Genomic DNA, 27,891 nt, shown 5'->3' with positions numbered 1-27,891 from the left:
AATGTTTAAGTTATTCTTTAAGCTACACAAGTTCTATTAATGCAATAAAATATAACAGAAAAAAGAAAAAGGATGCAAGAAACTTTTGCATTTGGCACCTTGTCTAGATTGATACCTCAAGTATTCTTTTTTAATAAAGTTAATGCACACATCAGGACACACCACAAAGATCTGCTACATATTTACAAGGCACCAACCCTTTCTCACCTTTAACATGAATTAAGCAAATCAATGAAAAGCATATTAAGAACCCTCCCACCCCCGAAAAATAACTGTAGTATAAATATATACTTCAGTTCAGTACAATTCATGAAAGTTTGGCCTGGGAAGAGTAAAATAATCCAGATCGTTCTTACAATATAGAAACTGTAAACATTTAATAGCTGCCTTTAGGATTGGTGTATTGTGCAAAAGTTATTATTACTGGTACAAGAATCAAAATGGCAAAAACAAACTATATAAAACTCTGTAAGAAGGTGCTATACTTCTGTGATACAAAAGCAAAAGAGGGATATTCCATTTAGATAAAAATGTCATGCTACTCTTAAGAAGCTGAATGCTCCCTTAATGTAGTAAATCTGTAGTGTGTCTGTGGTTTGTGTGTGTGTGTGTGTGTGTGTGTAGAATTTTTTTTTTTTTTAATTTAAGGCCTAATGAGTAAGGCTTGTTTGAACAAATGAAGTGTGGAGATCAAAAGTCTTGAAACAAATGTATACTGGCATAATGGAAAAGCACCAATGTGAAAGGAAGCAGAAGTCCCCACACAACTTGCTTTGTAGATTTCCTGGTAAATTCCCTGCAGTAGAAGGCCATTGAATTTTTAAAATTATTTTAAATTTATTAACTGCTAATAATTCCATCCCATGAGATGGCTAACCCTGGCTTTTTCTGTCATTTTACGCACTCTGCCTGATCTGGATGTACCAAGATTCAGAGGATCTTCAGTGGACACAAAATTGTCATTATCAGAATCATCATTATATAAAACAGTCCTCCTGCCTTGGTTTCTTGTTTTAATTCGAGGCAGTCTACTGAAGCGTCCTGAAAACATAGTATCAAATTCATCATCTGTAATACGTGCACGTTTGGCTCTGGTGGCTCCTCTAGAAGCACCTCTTCCTCCTCTCCCTCTTCCTCTCCCTCTCCCACCACCTCCACCTCTTCCTCGACTGCCTCGTCCCCTGCCTCCTCTTCCTCTGCCTCCTCTACTCCATCTACCCCATCTGCCCCATCTGCCCCTTCCTCCCGTGCCTCTCGTTTTCCAGTTTCTTTTTCCATTGGCATATTGCTTTCTGAGTTTTCTTTTAGGCCTAGTTTGTATGAATTTGCTATAATCATGGTCTCCATCTACATAATCTTGATCTGTTCTGGAAGTTGATTCAGAGTCAGAATCAGAACCACAGGTACTTTCAGAACTTAAGCTGGATTCTAACTCTCCACTCTCTGAGCAGGATAAATGTGATTTCTCTTTTGTTTCTTTTTTCTCTTTCTCTTCTCTTCCCATGATTTCATCTTCTTCTGATGCACTAAGTAGTTTTCTCTTGATTCCTGTCCGGGGCTCTCTGCCATCACCATTTGTAAGGGGTCCATCAAGGGAGTGATCTAAATCAAGATGAATAATTTTTTAAAGTTAAGCTTTGACACTGATAAGATGATTATTTAGCTTCAAAAGTAAAGAAACAATCTATCAAAAAATATTTGGTGCCCAAATATAGATGGGGTAAAACCATACAGAGTGTTGGAGTATGAATTTAAATCTGTTTGAAATGGAAGATGTTGTTGTTTAGATGCTAAGTGATGTTTGACTCATTTACAACCCCATGGACTGCAGCCTGACAGGCTCCTCTGTCAATGGGATTTCCCAAGCAAGAATATTGGAGTGAGTTGCAATTTCCTCCTCCAGAGGATCTTCCTAACCCAGGGATCGAACCCACATCTCTTGCATTAGTAGGCAGATTCTTTTATCACTAAGCCACCAGGGAAGCTCCTGAAATGGAAGATATTAAGGTTTTTATTTTTGTCTGACTAATTTTTGCAGGGATGAAGGGACTGTGTAGGGATGATGGGGGATGAAAAAGCTAGGCAAAAATGTAAGGGCTTCAACTCTAGGAGGGAACATGGGCACGTGTTTAGAATAATTTTATGCATTCATTCAACAATTATTACTGACTACTTACTATCAACTAGGCATTGTTTGGACACTGGAATATGGCAATGATGAGACAAAGTATTTGCTCCTTGAATTTATATTTTAGTGTGGAAACCCTGATAGACAATGAAGCAGACAAATAAATAATTTCAAGTACTAAAATGGGTTATAAAGAAAAGGAAAAGTGGGTAAAGAAAAGAGTGTGAATGTATGTATAACAGCTAGGGAAGATTTTTTGGCTGAGGCAGTATTTGAGAAAAAAACTGAATGAGGTGATATCTGGACTTCCACTGGAGAAGACAGAAACCAGTAAAATTAAGAGTAGAAGAGAAAAATAGGAAATGAGTTGGAGATAACAGCCAATGTAGAATTTTAAAGCTAGAGAATGACAGCATTCAATTTACATTAAAAGAGTGCTATGATTGCTGTCATCTGAGTTAATATTAGCCATTCCAGTTCATTTTAGTTATCTGATTCCTAAAATGTCAACGTTCACTCTTGCCATCTCCTGTTTGACCACTTCCAATTTGCCTTGATTCATGGATCTAACATTCCAGGTTCCTATGCAGTACTGCTCTTTATAGCATCAGACTTTGCTTCCATCACCAGTCACATCCACAACTGGGTGTTGTTTTTGCTTTGGCTCCATCTCTTAATTCTTCCTGGAATTATTTCTCCACTGATCTCCAGTAGCATATTGGGGACCTACCGATCTGGGCAGTTCATCTTTCAGTGTCCTATCTTTCTGCCTTTCATACTGTTCATGGGGTTCTCAAGGAAAGAATACGGAAGTGGTTTGCCACTCCCTTTGAAGTGGACCATATTTTGTCAGAACTCTCCACCATGACCCATCTGTTCTGGGTGGCCCTACACAGCATGGCTCATAGTTTCATTGAGTTAGACAAGGCTGTGGTCCATGTGATTAGATTGGTTAATTTTCTGTGATTGAAGGCAAGAATCCCTTAGAAGAAATGGAGTAGACATCATAGTCAACAAAAGAGTCCACAATGCAGTAGTACTGGGATGCAATCTCAAAAACAGAATGCTCTCTGTTCATTTCCAAGCCAAACCATTCAATTTCACGGTAATCCAAATCTATGCCCTGACCAGTAATGCTGAAGAAGCTGAAGTTGAATGGTTCTATGAAGACCCACAAGGCCTTCTAGAAGTAACACCCAAAAAAGATGTCCTTTTCATTATAGGGGACTGGAATGCAAAAGTAGGAAGTCAAGAAACATCTGGAGTAGCAGGCAAATTTGGCCTTGGAATACAGAATGAAGCAGGGCAAAGGTTAATAGAGTTTTACCAAGAGGACACACTGGTCATAGCAAACATCCTCTTCCAGCAACACAAGAGAAGACTCTACACGTGGACATCACCGGAGGGTCAACACCAAAATCAGATTGATTATATTATTTGCAGCCAATGATGGAGCAGCTCTCTACAGTCAGCAAAAAATAGACCGGGAGCTGACTGTAGCTCAGATCATGAACTCCTTATTGCCAAATTCAGACTTAAATTGAAGAAAGTAGGGAAAACCACTAGACCATTCAGGTATGGCCTAAATCAAATCCCTAACAATTATACAGTGGAAGTGAGAAATAGATTTACAGGACTAGATCTGGTAGAGTGCCTGATGAACTATGGACAGAGGTTCATGACACAGTACAGGAGACAGGGCTCAAGGCCATCCACAAGAAAAAGAAAAGCAAAAAAGCAAAATGGCTGTCTGAGAAGGCCTTAAAAATAACTGTGAAAAGAAGAGAAGCAAAAGCAAAGGGGAAAAGGAAAGATATACCCATATGAATGAAGAGTTCCAAAGAATAGCAAGGAGAGATAAGAAAGCCTTCCTCAGTGATCAATGCAAAGAAATAGAGGCAAACAATAGACTGGAAAGACTAGAGATCTCTTCAAGAAAATTAGAGATACCAAGAGAATATTTCATACAAAGATGGACCTAATAAAGGACAGAAATGGTATGGATATAACAGAAGCAGAAGATATTAAGAAGAGGTGGCAAGAATTCACAGAAGAACCGTACAAAAAAGATCTTCATAAACCAGATAATCACAATGGTGTGATCATGCACCTAGAGCCAGACATCCTGGATTCTGAGGTCAAATGGGCCTTACGAAGCATCACTATGATCAAAGCTAGTGGAGTTGATGGAATTCCGATTGAGCTATCTGAAATCCTAAAAGATGATGTTGTGAAAGTGCTGCACTCAATATGCCAACAAATTTGGAAAACTCAGCAGTGGCCACAGGACTGGAAAAGGTCGGGTTTCATTCCAATCCCTAAGAAAGGCAACACCAATAAATGCTCAATCTACCGCACAATTGCACTCATCTCACATGCTAGTAAAGTAATACTCAAAATTCTCCAAGCCAGGCTTCAACAATACATGAACTGTGAATTTCCAAATGTTCAAGCTGGTTTTACAAAATGCAGAGGAACCAGAGATCATTAACATCTGTTGGATTATCAAAAAAGCAAGAGAGTTTCAGAAAAACATCTTCTGCTCTATTGACTATACCAAAGTGACTGTGTGGTTCACAAGAAACTATGGAACATTCTTCAAGAGATGGGAATACCAGACCACCTGACCTGCTTCTTGAGAAATCTGTATGCAGGTCAGGAAGCAACAGTTAGAACTAGACATGGAACAACGGATTTTCCTAATAGGAAAAGGAGTATGTCAAGGCTGTATATTGTCACCCTGCTTATTTAACTTCTATGCAGAGTACATCATGAGAAACGCTGGGCTGGAAGAAACACAAGCTGGAATCAAGATGGCCGGGAGAAATATCAATAACCTCAGATATGCAGATGACACCACCCTTATGGCAGAAAGTGAAGAAGAACTAAAGAGCCTCTTGATGAAAGTGAAAGAGGAGAGTGAAAAAGGTGGCTTAAAGCTCAACATTCAGAAAACGAAGACCATGGCATCTGGTCCCATCACTTCATGGGAAATAGATGGGGAAACAGTGGAAACAGTGACAGACTTTATTTTGGGGGGCTCCAACATCACTGCAGATGGTGACTGCAGCCATGAAATTAAAAGACGCTTACTCCTTGGGAGCAAAATTATGACCAACCTAGACAGCATATTAAAAAGCAGAGACATTACTTTGCCAACAAAGTTTCATCTAGTGAAGGCTATGGTTTTTCCAGTGGTCATGTATGAATGTGAGAGTTGGACTATAAAGAAAGCTGAGTGCTAAAGAATTGATGTTTTTGAACTATGGTGTTTTAGAACACTCTTGAGTCCCTGAACTGCAAGGAGATCCAACCAGTCCATCCTAAAGGAAATCAGTCCTGAATATTCATTAGAAGGACTGATGTTGAGGCTGAAACTCCAATATTTTGGCTACCTGATGCGAAGAACTGACTCATTTGAAAAGACCCTGATGCTGGGAAAGATTGAAGGTGGGAGGAGAAGGAGACGACAAGAGGATGAGATGGTTGGATGGGTCACTGACTCAATGGACATGAGTTTGGGTAAATTCCGGGAGTTGGTGATGGACAGGGAGGCCTGGCGTGCTGCAGTCCATGGGGTCGCAAAGAGTCGGACACGACTGAGTGACTGAACTGAACTGAACTGAGGGTTGCTGTGCTATGGCAAATAGATGTGGAAACAATGGAAATAGTGACAGACTTTATTTTCTTGGACTGCAAAATCACTGCAGGTTGTGACTGCAGCCATGAAATTAAAAGATACTTGCTCCTTGGAAGGAAAGCTATGACTAACCTGCTGCTGCTGCTGCTGCTAAGTTGCTTCAGTCGTGTCCGACTCTGTGCAACCCCATAGACGGCAGCCCACCAGGCTCCCCCATCCCTGGGATTCTCCAGGCAAGAACACTGGAGTGGGTTGCCATTTCCTTCTCCAATGCATGAAAGTGAAAACTGAAAGTGAAGTTGCTCAGTCATGTCCAACTCTTAGCGACCCCATGGACTGCAGCCCACCAGGCTCCTCCGTCCATGGGATTTTCCAGGCAAGAGTACTGGAATGGGGTGCCACTGCCTTCTCTGATGACTAACCTAGACAGCATATTAAAAAGCAGAGACATTACTTTGCCGACAAAGGTCCATCTAGTCAAAGCTATGGTTTTTCCAGTAGTCATGTATGGATATGAGAGTTAAATCATAAAGAAGGTTGCGTGCCTCAGAATCGATGCCTTCGAACTGTAGTGCTGGAGAAGACTTAGACAGCAAGGAGATCAAACCAGTCAATTCTAAAGGCAATCAACCCTGGAATATTCAATGGAAGGACTGATGCTGAAACTGAAATTCCATTACTGTGTCCATCTGTTTCCAAGAGCCAGCTCTTTAGAAAAGAGCCTGATGCTGGGAAAGACTGAAGGCTGGAGGAGAAGAGGATGACAGAGGATGAGCTGGTTGGATGGCATCATCACTGAGTCAATGGACATGAGTTTGAGCAAGCTCCAGGAGATGATGAAGGACAGGGAAGCCTGGCATTCTGCAGTCCATGGGATCGCAAAGGGTTGGACACGACTGCTTGACTGAATGAACACTGATGGTTGCTGTTCAGAGAACAGAACAGAGAAGGGGCAAGATTAGAAGCATAGATCAATTGACAGTACACTGTAATAGACATGTTATGTAAGATATTATGAGAGATTTACCAATTGAGGTGATGAGAAGTGACTGGATTTACATATTTCCTTCTGGAGGAGCTATCAGAACCAACATTTATAGTTCAAACTGACAGGAATTGTTGACTGTCTGGATATGAAGTGTTAATCAAAAAGGAAAGTCAACTCCAAGGTTTTATGTATGGCCTGAATAACTTGGTGGATGCTGGAGATATTTTGCTTGGTTAGAGAACAATGAAGGAGAACAGTTTTGGGCAAGCTGTTGAAAAAAAACAGAGATTGCAGATTTAAATACTACTAGAAATCTTAAAGCATTTTAAGAAGAAAAAGAAAATCAGGTGGATATAGCAGTCTAGAAATCAAGGGAGACTGGAATAGAGCTGGAGATATAGTTTTGGAAATTTTCAGTAAAGAAGTAACATTTATGGTGAAAAGAACTGAGAAAGCTCATCGAGAGAGCAAGAAGGTAGCTGAGGACTGAGACTTGGTATATTCCAACATTTAAAAATAAAAAAAATATTTGGCAAAGATAAGCAGGGTAGGAGGAAAACAGGAGTGGACTGGAAAAACTGGAGAGAACAAAGAGTAGGGTTATATGGTAATCATAATTACAAGATTGGTATAAGTGTTATGGACTGAATTTTGTGTGCCCTCCCACCTTTGCCAAATACACATGTTGAAGCTCTAGCCCCCAATATGACTGTATTTTGAGACAGGGCCCTTATAGAAATAATTAAAATTAAAAGAAATCATAAGGGTAGATGGGCCCTAATGCACCAGGACTGGCATCCTTAGAAGAGAAAGACACACCAGTACTTTCTGGCTCTCCCTGACTGTGTATAGAGAGAAAAAGCCACATGAGGACTCAGGGAGAAGGTAGCCATCAGCATGTGAGGAAGAAAGTCCTGCTGGCACCTTGATCTTGGATTTTGAGCTTTCAGAACTGTGAGAAAATAATGTCTATTGCAGATTTATGAAAAGGTGCACAACATCTCTAATCATCAGGGCAATGCAAATCAAAAGCACAATCAGGTATCAGTTCACAGCTATTAGGATGGCTAATATTGAAAAGATAAAGACTGGCAGTGGTTAAGACTACACACTTCCAATGCAGGGGGTGTAGTTTCAATCCCTGGTTGGGGAACTAAGAACCCACATGTTGCACAGCACAGCCAAAAATTTCTAAAAACTAAATAATAAAATACAAAATTGAAAAAAAGATAAGTGTTAGGGAGGATAAAGAGAAAAGGGAACCCTTGCACACTGTTGGGAGAGAAAGTAAATCAGTACAGCCATTATGGAAATCAGTACAGATGTTCCCTAAAACAGAACTACCATTTGATTCAGCAATCCTACTTCTGGGCATATATCCAAAGAAACAGAAATCACGGTCTTGAAGATATGTCTGTATTCCCATGTTCAATATAGCAGTATTCATAAGAGGCAAGACATGGAAACAGCCTATCTTCCTACAGATGAATGGATAAAAGAAAGGAATCCTGCCATTTACAATATGCATGGAACTGGAAGACGTTACGCTAAGCAAAATAAGCAATATACAGAAAAAGAAATATTGCACAATATCACTTATATGTGTAATTTAAAAGAGTCATACTCATAGAGGCAAAGAGTAGGATGGTGGCTGCCAGGAGCTGGAGGGAGGAAAAATGTGGAGGTGTTGGTAAAAGGATACAGATTCAGTTATTCTGGATGAATAAATATCGAATATACAGCATGGTGACAACAGTTAATATTGTATTGTATACCTGAAATTCACTAAGAGGCTACACTTTAAATCTTCTACACACACACACACACACACACACACACACACACACACACACACACAGTGGCTATGTAGAGGTGATGGATAATGTTAGCTTAACTCTGGTGGCCATTTCTCAGTGCATATGTATATTTAACAAAATATCAAGTGGTACACTTTAAACATACAATTTTTAAATATCAATGGTATCTCAATAAACCTGCTAAAAAATGAGTATCTGTTGTTTAAGCTACCCAGTCTGTAGTATCTCATTGTGACCACTCATGTTGACTACTAGACTAGGTGAAAAACTATGGGGATAGCAATATGAACTATAGACAAGAGATTTAAGTGATATTAAAAAGTTGTAGAATTTAGAAAACTTAGAAAGTGACACTTATGAGGGATAAAAGGTGAGTCAAAGAATGTAAAATTTTAAGCAGGATGACTCAGAAGATGACAGTGTCATTAAAATAGTGAGTGCAGAGAAAGAAGCACACTTGACACAGAAAAATGGATGCTAAGCACACAAGGGAAACTTTTTTTAGGAAGTACTATAAATTATAATATAATTATACAAATTATATTAAATTTGATAGAACAAACAGATGTTAGGGCTAGATACATGAATTTGGAGTCATTAACATAAAGACCGGAGAAGGCAATGGCACCCCACTCCAGTACTCTTGCCTGGAAAATCCCATGGATGGAGGAGTCTGGTAGGCTGCAGACTGTGGGGTCGCTAAGAGTCAGACATAACTGAGTGACTTCACTTTCATGCACTGGAGAAGGAAATGGCAACCTACTCCAGTGTTCTTGGCTGGAGAATCCCAGGGAAGGGGGAGCCTGGTGGGCTGCCGTCTGTGGGGTTGCACAGAGTCAGATACGACTGAAGCGACTTAGCAGCAGCATAAAGATGACTGATGTAGTTATTAGATTTCTTTATTTGTAGAAGACAAAAAAAAGTGAGAAACTGCAAATAGGAGGCATGAAGAGCCAAAGAATAGACAAAATATAGAAATATAGGCCAAACAGAGATATACAATCAGTAGAGCATAGAAGCCAAGCAGTGGATTTCCTAGAGCAGGTAGTCAATAGCATGCAAAGATATAGAGAGATTGAGGAAGTGGGGTACTAAGAAAAGGACACTGGTTGGTCACTGAAGATTACTGGTGATTCTGAGGAGAATAGCTTTTGGGGAGTGGTGGCAGCAGAGGTCAGACTACAAAGGATAAAGGGATGTTTAGATGGAAAGAAAGAGTAGAAGCTATTCTTTCTAAAAGCTTGACAGTGAAGGAAAGGACAAAAAGAGAAGTGGCAATGAATATAAAATGTATAGCAGGATCAAAGGTGAAGGTAAAGATATAGACTGGGGAAAATGAAGGCACTAATTATTTTAAAGTAATCAGATGTTTCAATATTTGTAATATAACATAAAATATAATTTTATAATATATATTTTTAATTTACTTAATACTTTAATACTAATAAACAACTTAATCTTTCATTAAAATTTATATAAATTAGAATGTATATATTCTACAAAAAGATATTTGTAAAAGAATATTAATCATTCTTCCAAACTTCAGATGACTACATCAGAACTTCCTTTGAACATGGTCAGGGTCTACAACATAAAGCTTGCATATTGTTCAGTATTTATAACTGATGCCCCCAGACATGGTCCAAACTGGATGTACATGATAATGAATTATTAGGTCAGTGATTTCCTTTTTAGCAATGAAAATTATTCTTCAAATGAAAGTTATATGAAAGCCCATCACATGAAATAAAAATAAAAAGAGTTGTTCTGGTTGAAAGGAGAAAGTTCTTCTGCGACTTTCTGAAATACCTCTGTGGATTATCAAGAAATAGGTAGAGCACTCTGAAAACCCCTGAATTATTGAGACAGCAGGCCCCGGAGAAAGAGAATATCTGAGTTATATAACTGGAAAACAAAAAGAAGGTTTCAAAAGTGGGTGTTGACTGAAAGAAGGCTCATTTTTCTACATAAACCCTTTGTAAAATACGGGTAGCCCTTAGAAATATTAGGCCTATTTAAAAATGATACTGAATTTTTTTTCCTTTTTCCTTAATGTGGTTTAATAAAATGAACAATCTTAAATACATCAAACAGTCTGGGTTTTATATGCTCAGGGAAAGATCACTTTATTTAGCTTGTCTTCCCTACTCATTTTAAATTTTATTTTAAAAGACTAAGATATGTTTGGAAATGTGCACATGAAATCCTATCTGACTCAAAATTGACAGTATTGAAATCCTCATTAATTTTAAGGATATGCTAATTTTTACTACCTAAATATATCAGCTTTTAAAGGGTTTGGCATAAAGGAACAAAGAATAAATGCCCTGTTCATATTTATTTCTTACCTTGCTTAATCGGTAAAACTCTATTTCGAAATGATTTGGCTTTCCCTGGGTCATGGCTATTTCCACTTCGGTTATATCCACTGAAGCTCGATGAAGAAAATGGCCCATCTGGTTCATCATCAAGTAAATACAGTGAAAGCCCTTCAGCAGCATCTGAAACTTAATATTTAAAAAAAGACTATAATGTTAACATAATTATGCTTTCATAAAAACTAAAAAGGCTGCTTTTAAAACTATAGCTCACTCAGTTATTTCACTCTAACATCAAAATTACAAGTTGATTGAAGAAAAAATATGAATATTTTGAGAACAAACGGTTTATTACATCATTAAATTTTCAGGCTCCACCCATCAACACAAAATTGGATTAAGGATTTACTAAGCATGGCCCCTCACATCAGAACAAGATGCAGTTTCTCCTTCAGTCAGTCTCTCCCATCAGGAAGCTTCCATAAGCCTCTTATCCTTCTCCATCAGAGGGCAGACAGACTGAAAACCACAATCACAGAAAACTAACCAATCTAATCACATGGACCACAGCCTTGTTTAACTCAATCAAACTATGAGCCATGCCATGTACGGCCACCCAAGACGGACGGGTCATAGTGGAAAAGTTATGAGAAAATGTGGTCCACTGCAGAAGGGAATGGCAAACCACTTCAGTATTCTTGCCTTGAGAACCCCATGAACAGTATGAAAAGGCAAAAAGATAGGATACTGAAAGATGAACTCCCCAGGTTGGCAGGTCCCCAATATGCTACTGCAGATCAGTAGAGAAATAACTCCATAAAGAATGAAGAGACAGAGCCAAAGCAAAAACAACACCCAGTTGTGGATGTGACTGGTGATAGAAGCAAAGTGTGATGCTATAAACAGCAATATTGCATAGGAACCTGGAATGTTAGGTCCATGAATCAGGTAAACTGGAAGTGGTCAAACAGGAGATGGCAAGAGCGAACGTCGACATTTTAGGAATCAGAGAACTAAAATGGACTGGAATTGGTGAATTTAACTCAGATGACCATTATATCTACTATTGTGGGCAAGAATCCCTTAGAAGAAATGGAGTAGCCATCATAGTCAACAAAAGAGTCTGAAATGCAGTACTTGGATGCAATCTCAAAAATGACAGAATGATCTCTGTTCGTTTCCAAGGCAAACCATTCAGTATCATGGTAATCCAAGTCTATGCCCTGACCAGTAATGCTGAAGAAGCTGAAGTGGAACTGTTCTATGAAGACCTACAAGACCTTCTAGAACTAATACCCAAAAAGATGTCCTTTTCATTATACGGGACTGGAATGCAAAAGTAGGAAGTTAAGAAACACCTGGAGTAACAGGCAAATTTGGCCCTGGGGTACAGAATGAAGCAGGGCAAAGGTTAATAGAGTTTTAACTAGAGAACACAATGGTCATAGCAAACACCCTCTTTCCAACAATACGAGAGGAGACTCTACATATGGACATCACCAGTTGGTCAACACCAAAATCAGATTGATTATATTCTTTGCAGCCAAAGATGAAGATGCTCTGTACAGTCAGCAAAAAGAAGACTGGGACCTGACTGTGGCTCAGATCATGAACTCTTTATTGCCAAACTCAGACTTAAATTGAAGAAAGTAGGGAAAACCACTAGATCATTCAGGTATGACCCAAATCAAATCCCTTACGATTATACAGTGGAAATGAAAAATAGATTCAATGTATTAGATCTGACAGACAGAGTGCCTGAAGAACTACTGACAGGGGTTTGTGACACTGTACAGTAGACAAGGATCAAGACCATCCCCAAGAAAAAGAAATGCAAAAAAGCAAAATGTCTGTCTGAAGAGGCCTTAGAAGTAGCTGTGAAAAGAAGAGTAGTGAAAGGCAAAGGAGAAATGGAAAGATATACCCATTTGAATGCAGAGTTCCAAAGAATAGCAAGGAGAGATAAGAAAGCTTTCCTCAGTGATCAGTGCAAAGAAATAGAGGAAAATAATAGAATGGGAGAGATTAGAGATCTCTTCAAAAAAATTAGAGATACCAAGGGAATATCTCATGTGAAGATGGACTCAATAAAGGACAGAAATGGAATGGACATAACAGGAGCAGAAGATATTAAGAAGAGGTGGCAAGAATACACAGAACTGTACAAAAAAGGTCTTAATGACCCAGATAATCACGATGGTATGATCACTCACCTAGAGCCAGGCATCCTGGAATGTGAAGTCAAGTGGGCCTTAGGAAGCATCACTACGATCAAAGCTAGTGGAGGTGATGGAATTCCAGTGGAGCTATTTCAAATTCTAAAAGATGATGCTGTGAAAGTGCTGCACTCAATATGCCAGCAAATTTGGAAAACTCAGCAGTGGCCACAGGACTGGAAAAGTTCAGTTTTCATTTCAATCTCAAAGAAAGGCAACGTCAAAGAATGCTCAAACTGCCGCACAACTGCACTCATCCACATGCTAGTAAAGTAATGCTCAAAATTCTCCAAGCGAGTACTTCTAGATGAAATACTTCCAGATGTTCAAGCTGGATTTAAAAAAGGCAGAGGAACTGGAGATCAAATTGCCAAAATTTATTGGATCATCAAAAAAGCAAGAGATTTCCAGAAAAACATCTATTTCTGCTTTATTGACTATGCCAAAGCCTTTGACTGTGTGGATAACAATAAACTGTGGACAAAAGAGATGGGAATACCAGACCACGTGACCTGCCTCTTGAGAAATCTGTATGCAAGTCAGGAAGCAATAGTTAGAACTGGATATGGAACGACAGACTGGTTCCAAATAGGAAAAGGAGTCTGTAGAGGCTGTATATTGTCACCCTGCTTATTTAACTTCTATGCAGAGTACATCATGAGAAACACTGGGCTGGATGAAGCACAAGCTGGAATCAAGATTGCCAGGAGACATATCAATAACCTCAGATATGCAGATGACACCACCCTTAAAGCAGAATGTGAAGAACTAAAGAGCCTCTTGATGAAAGTGAAAGAGGAGAGTGAAGAAGTTGGTTTAAAGCTCAACATTCAGAAAATTAAGATCATGGCATCTGGTCCCATCACTTCATGGCAAACAGATGGGGAAACAGTTGAAACAGTGACAGATTTCAGTTTTTCAGCTCCAAAATCACTTCAGATGGTGACTGCAGCATGAAATTCTAAGACACTCCTTGGAAGAAAAGTTATTACCAACCTAGATATCATATTAAAAAGTAGAGACATCACTGCCAACAAAGGCCCATCTAATCAAACCTATGGTTTTTCCAGTAGTCATGTATGGATTGAGAGTTGGACTATAAAGAAAGCTGAGCACTGAAGAATTGATGCCTTTGAACCGTGGTATTGGAGAAGACTCTTGAGAGTCCCTGGACTGCAAGGAGATCCAACCAGTCCATCCTAAAGGAAATCAGTCCTGAATATTCACTGGAAGGACTGATGCTAAAGCTGAAACTAAAGCACTTTGGTGTCCTGATGCAAAGAGCTGACTCATTTGAACAGACCCTGATGCTGGCAAAGACTGAAGGCAGGAGAAGAAGGGGCCAACAGAGGATGAGATGGTTGGATGCCATCACCAACTCAATGCACATGAGTTTGAGTAAACTCCGGGAGTTGGTGATGGACAGGGAGGCCTGGCGTGCCGCAGTCCATGGGGTCGCAAAGAGTAGGACACAACTGAGCTGAAGTAAAACTGAAACTTTCAAGCACAGAATGTCAAAAAATGTTTCCAATGTAACTACTTCTTCACATAATGACTCTTCAATTTTTATGTTGGAAAATATATTGCAGATGACTGGTCTGAGATATTTCAGATGTTAAAAATCATAAAGTCACATAATTTTAAAGGTAAATTATTTTAAAATTCATCTAGTCTTAACACCCTTACTTCAAAAATAAAGAAACTATGACCTAATATCTTACCTAGGGCCACAGGGGTAGAAGAACTAGGGGCAAAATGCAACTTTTCTATATCCAAATCCATTGCCCTTTGCATTATAAACCATGCTGCCTCTTCTATATCCTTAGTATTTAGCTAAAATACAGATCAAAAGACATATTTACCAGGAGATGAGAAAGGAGTGCTCGTCCTGGCATAAGACACTGAGGTATTCTGGTCATTTTTAGGCTGCAGCTTCATTTGCTTCTGTTTCCCTTTTGGACTATAAGTAAAAATATACAATAATGAGCAGTTTTTTTCTAGTAGCAATATGTTATGATAGATAGTATGTTACAAAATGCTTAAACTAAGCATAGAAGAAACATAATACAATTTAAATGAAATACTTCAAACTAGTAATAGGACAAAGTTAAATTTCAATCATTAAAAAAATTTTAAAAAAGGTTTTGGTATAGTAAAATTCATATAAACAGAGCTTTAGGTTACCAGCTCCATCTTTATACAGGTTTAAGAGTTCTTAAAAAAAATAAAATACCTCTTGGGTCTTGAGATTCCCTCAAAGTAGTTAATAAACTTTAAGAAGTAAAGTAATACATACAAAATGTTTTGAAAACTAAACTGCTACATCAATGTAATATACCTAGGAGCTCTGCTACTAGATAATGAACTGCTGCTGCTTCTTAGACGTTTTCTGTACCGTGGCCTTCTCCTCTTCTGACTCTGGATTGCTGACTTATATTCAGAGATGATATTTTTAATACGACTTTCAAATAAGGCAGACAATCGCAGTGTCATGCTATATATCTGCAAAGGTAGAAATTAGTCTTGTTTTACCAGCTACTTCAATTATATAAAAATAAAAGTTTATAAACATGATTGAACAATATCAGCATCATCCTTTCAGACATAATATATGTGCTACTTCTACACTTAAAAAATTCTTCCTGAAGAATTAAAACAAGAAACCATTTTCACCTACAAATAATAAGGATTTTTAAAAGAGAATATCCAGTGTTGGGAAGGGTAGGAAAACACATTCTTATACATTGCTGGTGGATATTTTAACCTGAACAACTTTCTAAAGACAATTGGCTATACATGTCAAAACCCTTAAAATATACACATCCTTTGGCTAATAATTTCTCCACTAGGAATTTATCCTAAGGTAACATCAGAGAATTACACATGCTCATCATGTTCAAGGATGTTAAAGATGTTAGCCACAGCATTATCCATTTAAAGTGAAAAATTAAAAACAACCTGTATCTCTAGCAATAGGATGCTGGTTAAACAACACAAAACCACCTGTATGGTGGAATACAATGGAGACATTAAAATTTCTGTTTTCAAAAAGTAATGATAAAATTGGAAAATATTCATTATATATTTTTAGAAATGCCTCAAAATATAAAACCTACTAAAAGATATATAAACATTTATAAGTATATATGTAAATGTAGAAAATAAATCTACATTTATTTTAGAAATACGCAGAAAATATAGGGAAAAATATGAAAAACCATGTGTTCCAAAATCAGTAAAAATTCATTTTATATGAAGTAGAACCGACCATGTATATACCTACTGTGCAACTGATTTTAAAGTTAATCAGATACTAGTGATAAAAAAACATGAAAATTACCTTATTATTCTTAAGATGTGTAAGTTATGACAGAACATAAAAAAGTATTACATTAAGTGTGAGTATGGATAAAGTTATAATTTCCCAATATAGTTCACTAATTTGTTATAATAAAGGGAACATAAATATTCAGAGCTAAATACTTCATATAAATTAATCCTGCCAACCATTTTTATTAAATTATTTATTGAACATATTAAAGAATACTCAAATTTCTACCATTCCTTTCTTTAATTTCTTTTTGGCAAATATAGGTGTTATTTAAGAGTAAAGAAGAGGCAAGTAGGAGAAAGCAAGAGGGGCAGCTTAATTTCTCTTTAATGCTTGCTTGATGATAAACTGCTTCAGAGAAAGTTTAGAGAATCAAACTTTAGAAACTACATCAGAATGATAGTACATACTTGTTTAGCAATTTTAAAACTGGTTATAGAAAACTGCCTCATATATAACTAAATGTTTAGGTAATTAATCCACCTAATAATGGTTCTTCATACCCGTGACTTTTTATTAGAGGTGTAAGCTTTGGAGTTGCTGAATATTTGGCGAACATCCTTATAAAATTCCAGAGGACTACCATAGTTTCCTGTTTCCAATGTTTCTTTCACAGTGCTGAAGTCCATAGGAGTGTCTATAACATCATGATGATCCTACAGAGAAGAATGTGTTATTAAACACAAAGGCTAAGTAACAATACTATACAAAACAATGGGACTGAGATTTGCATCACCATGAAATAAATATACTGCTCTTTAATCTGCACTTACTTCTTCTTATCCCCCAAATCATCTATTTAATAGAGGTCTTTTGGTGGCTCAGGGAAATAGTAGGGTTCTGTGGAAGAGCCTTAGCCCTCACCCTTCAATGAAAAACCATTATGACTCTCTCAAGGGACAGAGCAGAAAATTCAGAGCCACTGACTTCATCACTACATAGTTTAGAGTATAGTTCAAAATAGGAAGCTAATTTGTGACATCAAATTATTTAATTCTGCGTGAATAATCCCATTTTCTATTTTCATTGAGCAATTTGCCAGGGAGTTGGCATGAGGGCATTCTCCCTAAACTGTCATTAGTTGAAGGTTATAATCAAATCAGTCATGTCTGTGTATTTCTCCTTTTTGTTTTTTAATAAATGTGACACTTTTGCTTTACGTAAAGTCTTCAGTCTCAGATTCATAATTAGTTTGGTTTTTATTTGGTTGGCCAAAAAGTTCCTTCAAGGTTTTTGTAACACTTTATGAAAAACCCAGACAAACTTTTTGGCCAACCCAATAGTTAAAGGTGGGAGAAGATTCTCTCTATTTTAGCCTAAATATTTCAAGTTTACTTAAGATGTTCCTAGGGTTATCATATGGAACTACATCTGGAATTTATATATTATATATACCACTACCACCAGTAATAAACATGTTTTGGAGTGAAAACCATAGCCAATATTAACTCCTTCATCCTATTTAGAATCATTAAGAAGTGAAAGCACATTTCTCTCAAAAGAGAAGCCAAAGGGCCATAAGACAGGGCAGAAGAAAGGTATTATAAAAAGAGGGCAAAAATATTTTTCTAAGTACCAGAAAACACAATCAAATCTTATTGCATTAATATATTTTCAATTTTTTGGCTTAAATAAAAAAAGTGTATTCCAATATAATATGGTTTATGAAACAAAGATTTCTCATAGAGAAAAATTATAGGTAACTTGTATAACATGATGGCCAAAACTCAAAAGACCCACTCAGCCGGCTGAATGAAGTCCTACTCAGAATAATCAGCTGCAATTACAGACATAGTTATGTTGTGCAATTGATGGTTTCTACTCTGCTACAGTAGCTTTAGACCTATAGAAACAAACATCTGCCTAGATGCTATGATGAACTCGAGAACATGCGTTATTTAAAAAAAAAAAAAAAAAAGTAACAACAACCAAAAGCTTAAGCAAAGGTAAAAAGGCAGTGAGCAAAGTTGGAAAATAGCTTTACAAATTACAAAAGTTTTATTTACAGTATGGACATTTTAAAAAGTAAAATAATACAAAAACAATCAGAACATATACACCTTTTAAGAGATTACTACGCATACCTCACAAAGAGATGAATCTTGTTGTCCTGGAATAACAGACTCAGAGGATTCACCCTCTTGCTCTTGATGGCCCTATTAGGGTAAAAAAGATATATTGTGTTTCAAAACTACCATAACAAAATATCAAAATTTATAGTGCAATTATGATCTAATGCACAAAAATCCATAAATTGGAATGTTTTCACTGACTATAATTTAAGATGAAGGAGGAATTCTACATTCACCATTCTCTATCATGAAAAACACAGGACTAATTCATTCTACCTAAATCCACTACAAAAAACAAATCAAGCTTTGTTGAACATAATTTTGATCCTTATTTGAATGACATTTTTCCCCAACGGAAACCTGTGTATATCGAGAAAACACTGATGTTTGCTAATTTCAGAGGTATTTCTGAAATATTGCTGTATCATTTTTCTGAAAAAGTTAAAACAGATTTGCTATCTGTAATAAAGGTTATTCAACATATAAATAGATAAACTCCTAGAAAAGGTATCCTATAATTTAAAGATCTCATGCTTTTATCTTTGATGAAAAGTAATATTGTATACTGGTTACTCAATAAGTGACCATATTGAATAACATGTTTATTACAAATTAAATAAGGCTGACATACGTTATGAATGGACTCTGAATGGACTCGAGTGTGTAGGAGTGTATTAGAAGTTAGCAAAAAGCATTAAATAAATATCCAAAATAAAAGCAGGAAGGAAATGCAAAGATATTTAGATTAAAATTTGATTTACAACTGTGTATTTATACACAAAGTATGTCAGCCATTTTAAAAAGTCAGGACTAATCACACTACTCACTTTCACAATTCAGAAATGCACTAACAAAGAAGAAGGAAGGAAAGAAGAAAGGGGAGGAAGAGCTCTTAACTAGACCTTAGCATAGTCATTTATGGGAAAGTAAAATACATATTGGTAATTATTTAAATAACTATGCTTACTGGGTAGGAAAGAGGATCAGATGGTTGTCGAAATGGCTCTGAGTCTTCACGTTCATAAATGAGGCCCAACAGTTCTTTGCACTGTTTTCTCCAAGCATCAGGATTACACCTCAAGGACTGCCTTCTGCCTCGGCATTTGACCTGTAGATTTTTAAAGAATTATATTTAAAAGCTCTTTCCTGAAGTCTTTATTGATTTTTCTCCTATCTTCCTAATGTTAATATATCTATATAAGATAGAGTACCTGATAGGGCCTACATGGGGTCTCATTGATAAGATGGCTCATTATGTTGACCTTGCAAACAAAGAAGAAATCACAGTGATCTGTGAGACTGACCAAATTTCCCAAATGGCATCCTGTTATCTCACTGGTGCCTATCTTCTCAAAGCTGTGAGACCACCAGATTCCAGACCTCCAGCTATGTGACCATCCCTTCAGAGAATTTTTCATTGGTGGAGTCCATCAGAAAGGAAGAACGTTGTTTCTCCTTAAGAGCCAGTCACCCTGTGATTTGTTTTCCCTCTAACAAATTTCCTTCTCTTGCCTGACTGCCCAGCTCACTCTCTTTTTCTCTGCACTTGCCTTGCATTCTGGTACCAAAACCCGAGAGGGAAGATCCACCATAAACTGGGTGGGCTCCTCTCACGAGCCCACCTGCAGTGGTCCCCTCCCTTGGACCTTGCCAAGAAACTGAGATGAGCTCTGGAACGGGACTCTCTACTTGCCTTGCTGGATTGACAATCACACACCAGCCCACATTTCATCCATTGGTTACAAGGGTGAGTGAAATGCCATTCCCTCGGATCCTCTCTCTTTGACCTGGTTTCCAAGTCCTAGGGCTAGGTGGGAGGATCCCCAATGGCCCTCAAGGCCTCGGCCTTGTGCCCCGTCTGACTTTGAAATAGGGAATGCCCATTTCAAAGCAGACTATTAATACTCTCTGAGCAAGTCCTGAGAACGGGGATGCGTTTTCTCTTGGACTTTGCTCCTTGCTTTCTCTTCCCCTTGTCTAACCTCCCTATTCTGCCGAAATGGGAAATTCTCAATCTGAGCCCTCAAAATCTACTCCTCTAAAATGCCTTCTATGAAATCTAAAAAGTCTTGGTCTTCCAAGGGGCGATAAAACCAAAAAGACTTATTTACTATTCTAACACTCTCTGGCCACAATACAGATTAATAACAGGTCCCAAAGGTCAGAAAACGGAACTCTCAACTATAATATTCTATGGGACCTCAGTAACTTTTGCAGCGGCAATGGCAAGTGGTTCAGTTCAGTTCAGTCACTCAGTCATGTCCGACTCTTTGCGACCCCATGAATTGCAGCATGCCAGGCCTCCCTGTCCATCACCAACTCCCGGAGTTCACCCAAACTCATGTCCATCGAGTCAGGGATGCCATGCAGCCATCTCATCCTCTGTCGTCCACTTCTCCTCCTGCCCCCAATCTCTCCCAGCATCTGGGTCTTTTCCAATGAGTCAATTCTTTGCATACTGAAAAGCAGAGACATTACTTTGCCAACACAGGTCCGTCTAGTAAAGGGTATGGCTTTTCCAGTGGTCATGTATGGATGTGAGAGTTGGACTGTGAAGAAAGCTGAGCACTGAGGAATTGATGCTTTTGAACTGTGGTGTTGGAGAAGACTCTTGAGAGTCCCTTGGACTGCAAGGAGATTCAACCACTCCATTCTAAAGGAGATCAGTCCTGGGATTTCTTTGGAAAGAATGATGCTAAAGCTGAAACACCAGTACTTTGGCCACCTCATGCGAAGAGTTGACTCATTGGAAAAGACCCTGATGCTGGGAAGGATTGGGGGCAGGAGGAAAAGGGGATGACAGAGGATGAGTTGGCTGGAGGGCAACACCGACTCGATGGATGTGAGTTTGAGTGAATTCCAGCAGTTGGTGATGGACAGGGAGGCCTGGCGTAGTGAGATTCATGGGGTCACAAAGAGTCAGACACAACTGAGCGACTGAACTGAACTCTTCACATGAGGTGTTCAAAGTATTGGAGTTTCAGCTTTAGCATCTGTCCTTCCAGTAAACACCCAGGACTGATCTCTTTTAGAATGGACTGGTTGGATGTCCTTGCAGTCCAAGGGACTCTTGTCTTTTCTTTTAAATATAAATTTATTTATTTTAATTGGAGGTTAATTACTTTACAATATTGTATTGGTTTTGCCATACATCAATGTTCAGGCTCTTTACTCTTCACTCTCGACCCTCTCTCTGTGAATCCTGTTCTACTTCTCAAATACTCTTAGCCTACTCTGGGCCACATCCTCCTAATACAATGTCTCCCCATCCCTGTTCAGACTTTTCTTCTTTCTTCAACCCTTCTGACCACAGCTCAACCCCTATCGCTTCCAGTCCCCTTGCAGCAACTCCAGATCCAGTTCCACCACCTTCACCCTATGTCCTCTCTTCCCTCCCTCCTTCTCAAGCAGGCCCTGCCACTGCCAAGCTCCCAAACCCCTCCCCAGCCTGTGCCTGAGATAAGCTCTGAGACCTCAGCCTCACCCTTGACCCCGAGGGTCTCAAGGCTTTACCCTGACCTCCCTAGATCTCCTCCCTGTACCTAGTCCTGAACAACTTTAAACAGGAAACTTCACCACAGGACCCCACTCCTTCCCCTGCTCCACTCCTCCCTTTATGGGAAGTAGCTGGAGCAGAAGGCATTGTTTGGGTTCATGTCCCATTCTCCCTCACAGATCTATCTCACATTGAAAAGTGTCTTGGCTTCTTCTCCTCAGACCCAGTTAATTATCTAAAAGAATTCAAGTATCTTACCCAGGCTTATGACTTAACTTGGCATGATATTTACACTATCCTTTCCTCCACTTTAGAGAAGAGAATACCAGACCACCTGACCTGCCTCTTGAGAAATCTGTATGCAGGTCAGGAAGCAACAGTTAGAACTGGATAGGGAACAACAGACTGGTTCCAAATAGGAAAATAAGTATTTCAACACTGTGTATGGTCACCCTGCTTATTTAACTTATATGCAGAGTACATCATGAGAAACACTGGGCTGGAAGAAGCACAAGCTGGAATCAAGACTGCCAGAAGAAATATCAATAACCTCAGATATGCAGATGACACCACCCTTATGGCAGAAAGTGAAGAGGAACTAAAAAGCCTCTTGATGAAAGTGAAAGAGGAGAGTGAAAAAGCTGGCTTAAAGCTCAACATTCAGAAAACAAAGATCATGGCATCCGGTCCCATCACTTCATGGAAAGTAGATGGGGAAACAGTGGAAACAGTGTCAGACTTTATATCAGACTGATTTTTTGGGCTCCAAAATCACTGCAGATGGTGACTGCAGCCATGAAATTAAAAGACGCTTACTCCTTGGGAGAAAAGTTATGACCAACCCAGAAAACATACTGAAAAGCAGAGACATTGCCAACACAGGTCCATCTAGTCAAGGGTATGGTGGTTCCAGTGGTCATGTATGGATGTGAGAGTTGGACTGTGAAGAAAGCTGAGTGCCGAAGAATTGATGCATTTGAACTGTGGTGTTTGAGAAGACTCTTGAGAGTCCCTTGGACTGCAAAGAGATCCGACCAGTCCATTCTGAAGGAGATCAGCCCTGGGATTTCTTTGGAAGGAATGATGCTGAAGCTGTAACTCCAGTACTTTGGCCACCTCATGCAAAGAGTTGACTCACTGGAAAAGACTCTGATGCTGGGAGGGATTGGGGGCAGGAGGAGAGGAAGAGATGGCTGGATGGCATCACTGACTCGATGGACATGAGTCTGAGTGAACTCTGGGAGTTGGTAATGGACAAGGAGGCCTGGCGTGCTGCGATTCATGGGGTTGCAAAGAGTCAGAAACGACTGAGTGACTGAACTGGACTGAACTTCCTCTGCTTTTCTCCCAGAAGAGAAGGAACGAGTATGGCAATTCTCTCAGGCACCTGCTTATGAGATACAGAGGACACACAACACTAAGCCTGCATAGGAACCTGGAATGTTAGGTTCATGATTCAAGGCAAATTGGAAGTGGTCAAACAGGAGATGGCAAGAGTGAATGTCGATATTCTAGGAATCAGAGAACTAAAATGGACTGGAATGGGTGAATTTAGCTCAGATGACCATTATATCTACTACTGTGGGCAGGAATCCCTTAGAAGAAATGGAGTAGACATCATGATCAACAAGAGAGTCCAAAATGCAGTACTTGAATGCAATCTCAAAAACGACAGAATGATCTCTGTTCGTTTCCAAGGCAAACCATTCAATATCACAGTAATTCAAGTCTATGCCCCAACCAGTAATGCTGAAGAAGCTGAAGTTGAAAGGTTGTATGAAGACCTACAAGACCTTTAGAACTAACACCCAAAAAAGATGTCCTTTTCATTATAGGGGACTGGAATGCAAAAGTAGGAAGTCAAGAAACACCTGCAGTAACAGGCAAATTTGGCCTCGGAATACGGAAGGAAGCAGGGCAAAGGCTAATAGTTTTGCCAAGAGAACACACTGGTCATAGCAAATACCCTCTTCCAACAACACAAGAGAAGTCTCTACACATGGACATCACCAGATGGTCAACATTGAAAACAGACTGATTATATTCCTTGCATCCAAAGATGGAGAAGCTATACACAGTCAGCAAAAACAAGACCGGGAGCTGACTGGGAGCTGATCATGAACCACTTATTGCCAAAATCAGACTTAAATTGAAGAAAGTATGGAAAACCACTAGACCATTCAGGTATGACCCAAATCAAATCCCTTATGATTATACAGTGGAAGTGAGAAATAGTTTTAAGGGCCTAGATCTGATAGACAGAGTGCCTGATGAACTATGGACTGAGGTTTGTGACACTGTACAGGAAACAGGGATCAAGACCATCCCCATGGAAAATAAATGGAAAACAGCAAAATGGCTGTCTGGGGAGGCCTTACAAACAGCTGTGAAAAGAAGAAAAGCGAAAAGCAAAGGAGAAAAGGAAAGATGTAAGCATCTGAATGCAGAGTTCCAAAGAATAGCAGGAAGAGATAAGAAAGCTTTCCTCAGTGATCAATGCAAAGAAACAGAGGAAAACAACAGAATGGGAAAGACTAGAGATCTCTTTAAGAAAATTAGAGATACCAAGGGAAGATTTCATGCAAAGATGGGCTCAATAAAGGACAGAGATGGGATGGACCTAACAGAAGCAGAAGATATTAAGAAGAGGTGGCAAGAATACACAGAAGAACTGTAGAAAAAAGATCTTCATGACCCAGATAGTCATGATGCTATGATCACTCATCAAGAGCCAGACATCCTGGAATGTGAAGTCAAGTGGGCCTTAGAAACCACCACTACGAACAAAGCTAGTGAAGATGATGGAATTCCAGTTGAGCTATTTCAAATCCTGAAAGATGATGCTGTGAAAGTGCTGCACTCAATATGCCAGCTAATTTGGAAAACTCAGCAGTGGCAACAGGACTGGAAAAGGTCCGTTTTCATTCCAGTCCCAAAGAAAGGCAATGCCAATGAATGCTCAAACTACCACACAAGTGCACTCTTCTCATATGCTATTAAGTAATACTCAAAATTCTCCAAGCCAGCATTCAGCAATACGTGAACCATGAAATTCCAGATGTTCAAGTTGGTTTTAGAGAAGGCAGAGGAACCAGAGATCAAATTGGCAACATCCGCTGGATCATCGAAAAAATAAAAAATAAGAGCATTCCAGAAAAATATCTATTTCTGCTTTATTGACTATGCCAAAGCCTTTGACTGTGTGGATCACAATAAACTGCAGAAAATTCTGAAAGAGATGGGAATACCAGACCACCTGACATGCCTCTTGAGAAACCTGTATGCAGGTCAGGAAGCAACAGTTAGAACTGGATAGGGAACAACAGACTGGTTCCAAATAGGAAAAGAAGTATTTCAATGCTGTGTATGGTCACCCTGCTTATTTAACTTATATGCAGAGTACATCATGAGAAACACTGGGCTGGAAGAAGCACAAGCTGGAATCAAGACTGCCAGAAGAAATATCAATAACCTCAGATATGCAGATGACACCACCCTTATGGCAGAAAGTGAAGAGGAACTAAAAGGCCTCTTGATGAAAGTGAAAGAGAGTGAAAAAGCTGGCTTAAAGCTCAACATTCAGAAAACGAAGATCATGGCATCTGGTCCCATCACTTCATGGGAAATAGATGGGGAAACAGTGGAAACAGTGTCAGACTTTATATCAGACTGATTTTTGGGGCTCCCAAATCACTGCAGATGGTGACTGCAGCCATGAAATTAAAAGATGCTTACTCCTTGGAAGGAAAGTTATGACCAAGCAAGATAGCATATTGAAAAGCAGAGACATTACTTTGCCAACACAGGTCTGTCTAGTTAAGGGTATGGTTTTTCCAGGGGTCATATATGGATGTGAGAGTTGGACTGTGAAGAAAGCTGAGCACCAAAGAATTGATGCTTTTGAACAGTGGTGTTGGAGAAGACTCTTGAGAGTCCCATGGACTGCAAGGAGATCCATCCAGTCCATTCTAAAGGAGATCAACCCTGGGATTTCTTTGGAAGGAATGATGCTGAAGCTGAAACTCCAGTACTTTGGCCACCTCAAGTGAAGAGTTGACTCATTGGAAAAGCCCCTGATGCTGGCAGGGATTGGGGACAGGAGGAGAAGGAGACAACAGAGGATGAGATGGCTGCATGGCATCACAGACTCGATGGACGTGAGTTTGAGTGAACTCTGGGCGTTGGTGATGGACAGGGAGGCCTTGTGTGCTGTGATTCATGGAGTCAGAAAGAGTCGGACAGAACTGAGTGAGCGAACTGCACTGAAGCATGTAGGGGCAATGGCTGTCCCCTGAGAAGATCCCAACTGGGATTATCAGGAAGGGAAACCTGGATGAGCAGCCTGTAATCACATGGCTGCTTGTCTCACTGTGGGCCTTCCAAAGGCAGGGCATAAAGCCATCAACTTTGATAAGCCTCAGGAAATAACTCAGTTTGGTTCAGTTCAGTTCAGTCGCTCAGTCGTGTCCGACTCTTTGCGACTCCATGAATCCCAGCACACCAGGCCTCCCTGTCCATCACCAACTGCCAGAGTTCACTCAGACTCACGTCCATCGAGTCTGTGATGCCATGCAGCCATCTCATCCTCTGTTGTCTCCTTCTCCTCCTGTCCCCAATCCCTGCCAGCATCAGGGGCTTTTCCAATGAGTCAACTCTTCACATGAGGTGGCCAAAGTACTGGATTTTCAGCTTCACATCATTCCCTCCAAAGAAATCCCAGGGCTGATCTCCTTCAGAATGGACTGCTTGGATCTCCTTGCAGTCCATGGGACTCTCAAGAGTCTTCTCCAACACCACAGTTCAAAAGCATCAATTCTTCGGCACTCAGCCTTCTCCACAGTCCAACTCTCACATCCATACATGACCACTGGAAAAACCATAGCCTTGACTAGACGGACCTTAGTCGGCAATGTAATATCTCTTCTTTTGAATATGCTATCTTGCTTGGTCATAACTTTTCTTCCAAGGAGTAAGCATCTTTTAATTTCATGGCTGCAGTCACCATCTGCAGTGATTTTGGAGCCCAAAAAAATAAAATCTGACACTGTTTCCACTGTTTCCCCATCTATTTCCCATGAAGTGATGGGACTGAATACCATGATATTTGTTTTCTGAATGTTGAGCTTTAAGCCAACTTGTTCACTCTCCTCTTTCACTTTCATCAAGAGGCTTTTTAGTTCCTCTTCACTTTCTGCCATAAGGGTGGTGTCATCTGCATATCTGAGGTTATTGATATTTCTCCTGGCAATCTTCTAGTTAGTGCATTCAAATTAGGTTCTAATGAAAGTCAGTTTTTAATTCTGAGCTCTTTATTTTGTTCTATTGGTCTATAAAGTGAAGTCGCTCAGTCATGCCTGACTCTTTGTGACCCTATGGACAGTAGCCTGCACCAAGCTCCTCTGTCCATGGGATTTTCAAGGCACGAGTACTGGAGTGGGTAGCCATTTCCTTCTCCAGGGAATCTTCCCAACCCAGGGATTGAACCTAGGTCTCTCACATTGTAGACAGATGCTTTATCGTCTGAGCCACCAGGGAAGTCTATGCATCCTCATAAAAACAGATGTATAGACCAAAAGAACGAAATAAATTGCTCTGAATTAAACCCACATATATGTGGTCTACTGATTTTCAAAAGAGTGACAAGAATAATGAGCAAATGGTAGTCGCTCATATAAATGGTGTTCTGAAAACTGGATAGCTACATGTGAAAGAATGAAATTGGATTCATATGTCATACCACATGTAAAAATAAACTGAAAATTTAAACATAAGATTGAAACCATAAGTCTTCTAGGAGAAAACAAGGAAGAAGCTGCCTGATGTTGATGTTGGCAATGATATTTTTGGATGCTATGCCAAAAGTACAGAAAACAAAAGCAAAACTA

The 27,891-nt window shown here is 39.3% G+C and overlaps 1 protein-coding gene across 1 annotated transcript in view; it reads right to left on the bottom strand.

Moving 5' to 3' along the window:
- Positions 1-847: 847 nt before the first annotated feature.
- The window catches only part of BRWD3 (bromodomain and WD repeat domain containing 3), a 152,344-nt gene continuing 125,300 nt past the window's right edge, over positions 848-27,891 (bottom strand). The window contains exons 35-41 of the mRNA XM_052663833.1: positions 19,478-19,618; positions 18,523-18,594; positions 16,942-17,094; positions 15,446-15,609; positions 14,970-15,067; positions 10,922-11,080; positions 848-1,602 (exon numbers count right to left, since the gene is read on the bottom strand). Coding sequence (XP_052519793.1) covers positions 848-1,602; positions 10,922-11,080; positions 14,970-15,067; positions 15,446-15,609; positions 16,942-17,094; positions 18,523-18,594; positions 19,478-19,618 — 1,542 coding nt within the window. The remainder of the gene's footprint in view (positions 1,603-10,921; positions 11,081-14,969; positions 15,068-15,445; positions 15,610-16,941; positions 17,095-18,522; positions 18,595-19,477; positions 19,619-27,891) is intronic.

Source organism: Budorcas taxicolor, chromosome X (assembly GCF_023091745.1).
Source record: "Budorcas taxicolor isolate Tak-1 chromosome X, Takin1.1, whole genome shotgun sequence".
NCBI lineage: Eukaryota > Metazoa > Chordata > Mammalia > Artiodactyla > Bovidae > Budorcas > Budorcas taxicolor.
The sequence above is the reverse complement of the archived record's forward strand: the minus strand, read 5'-3'. Positions and strand labels throughout refer to the sequence as shown.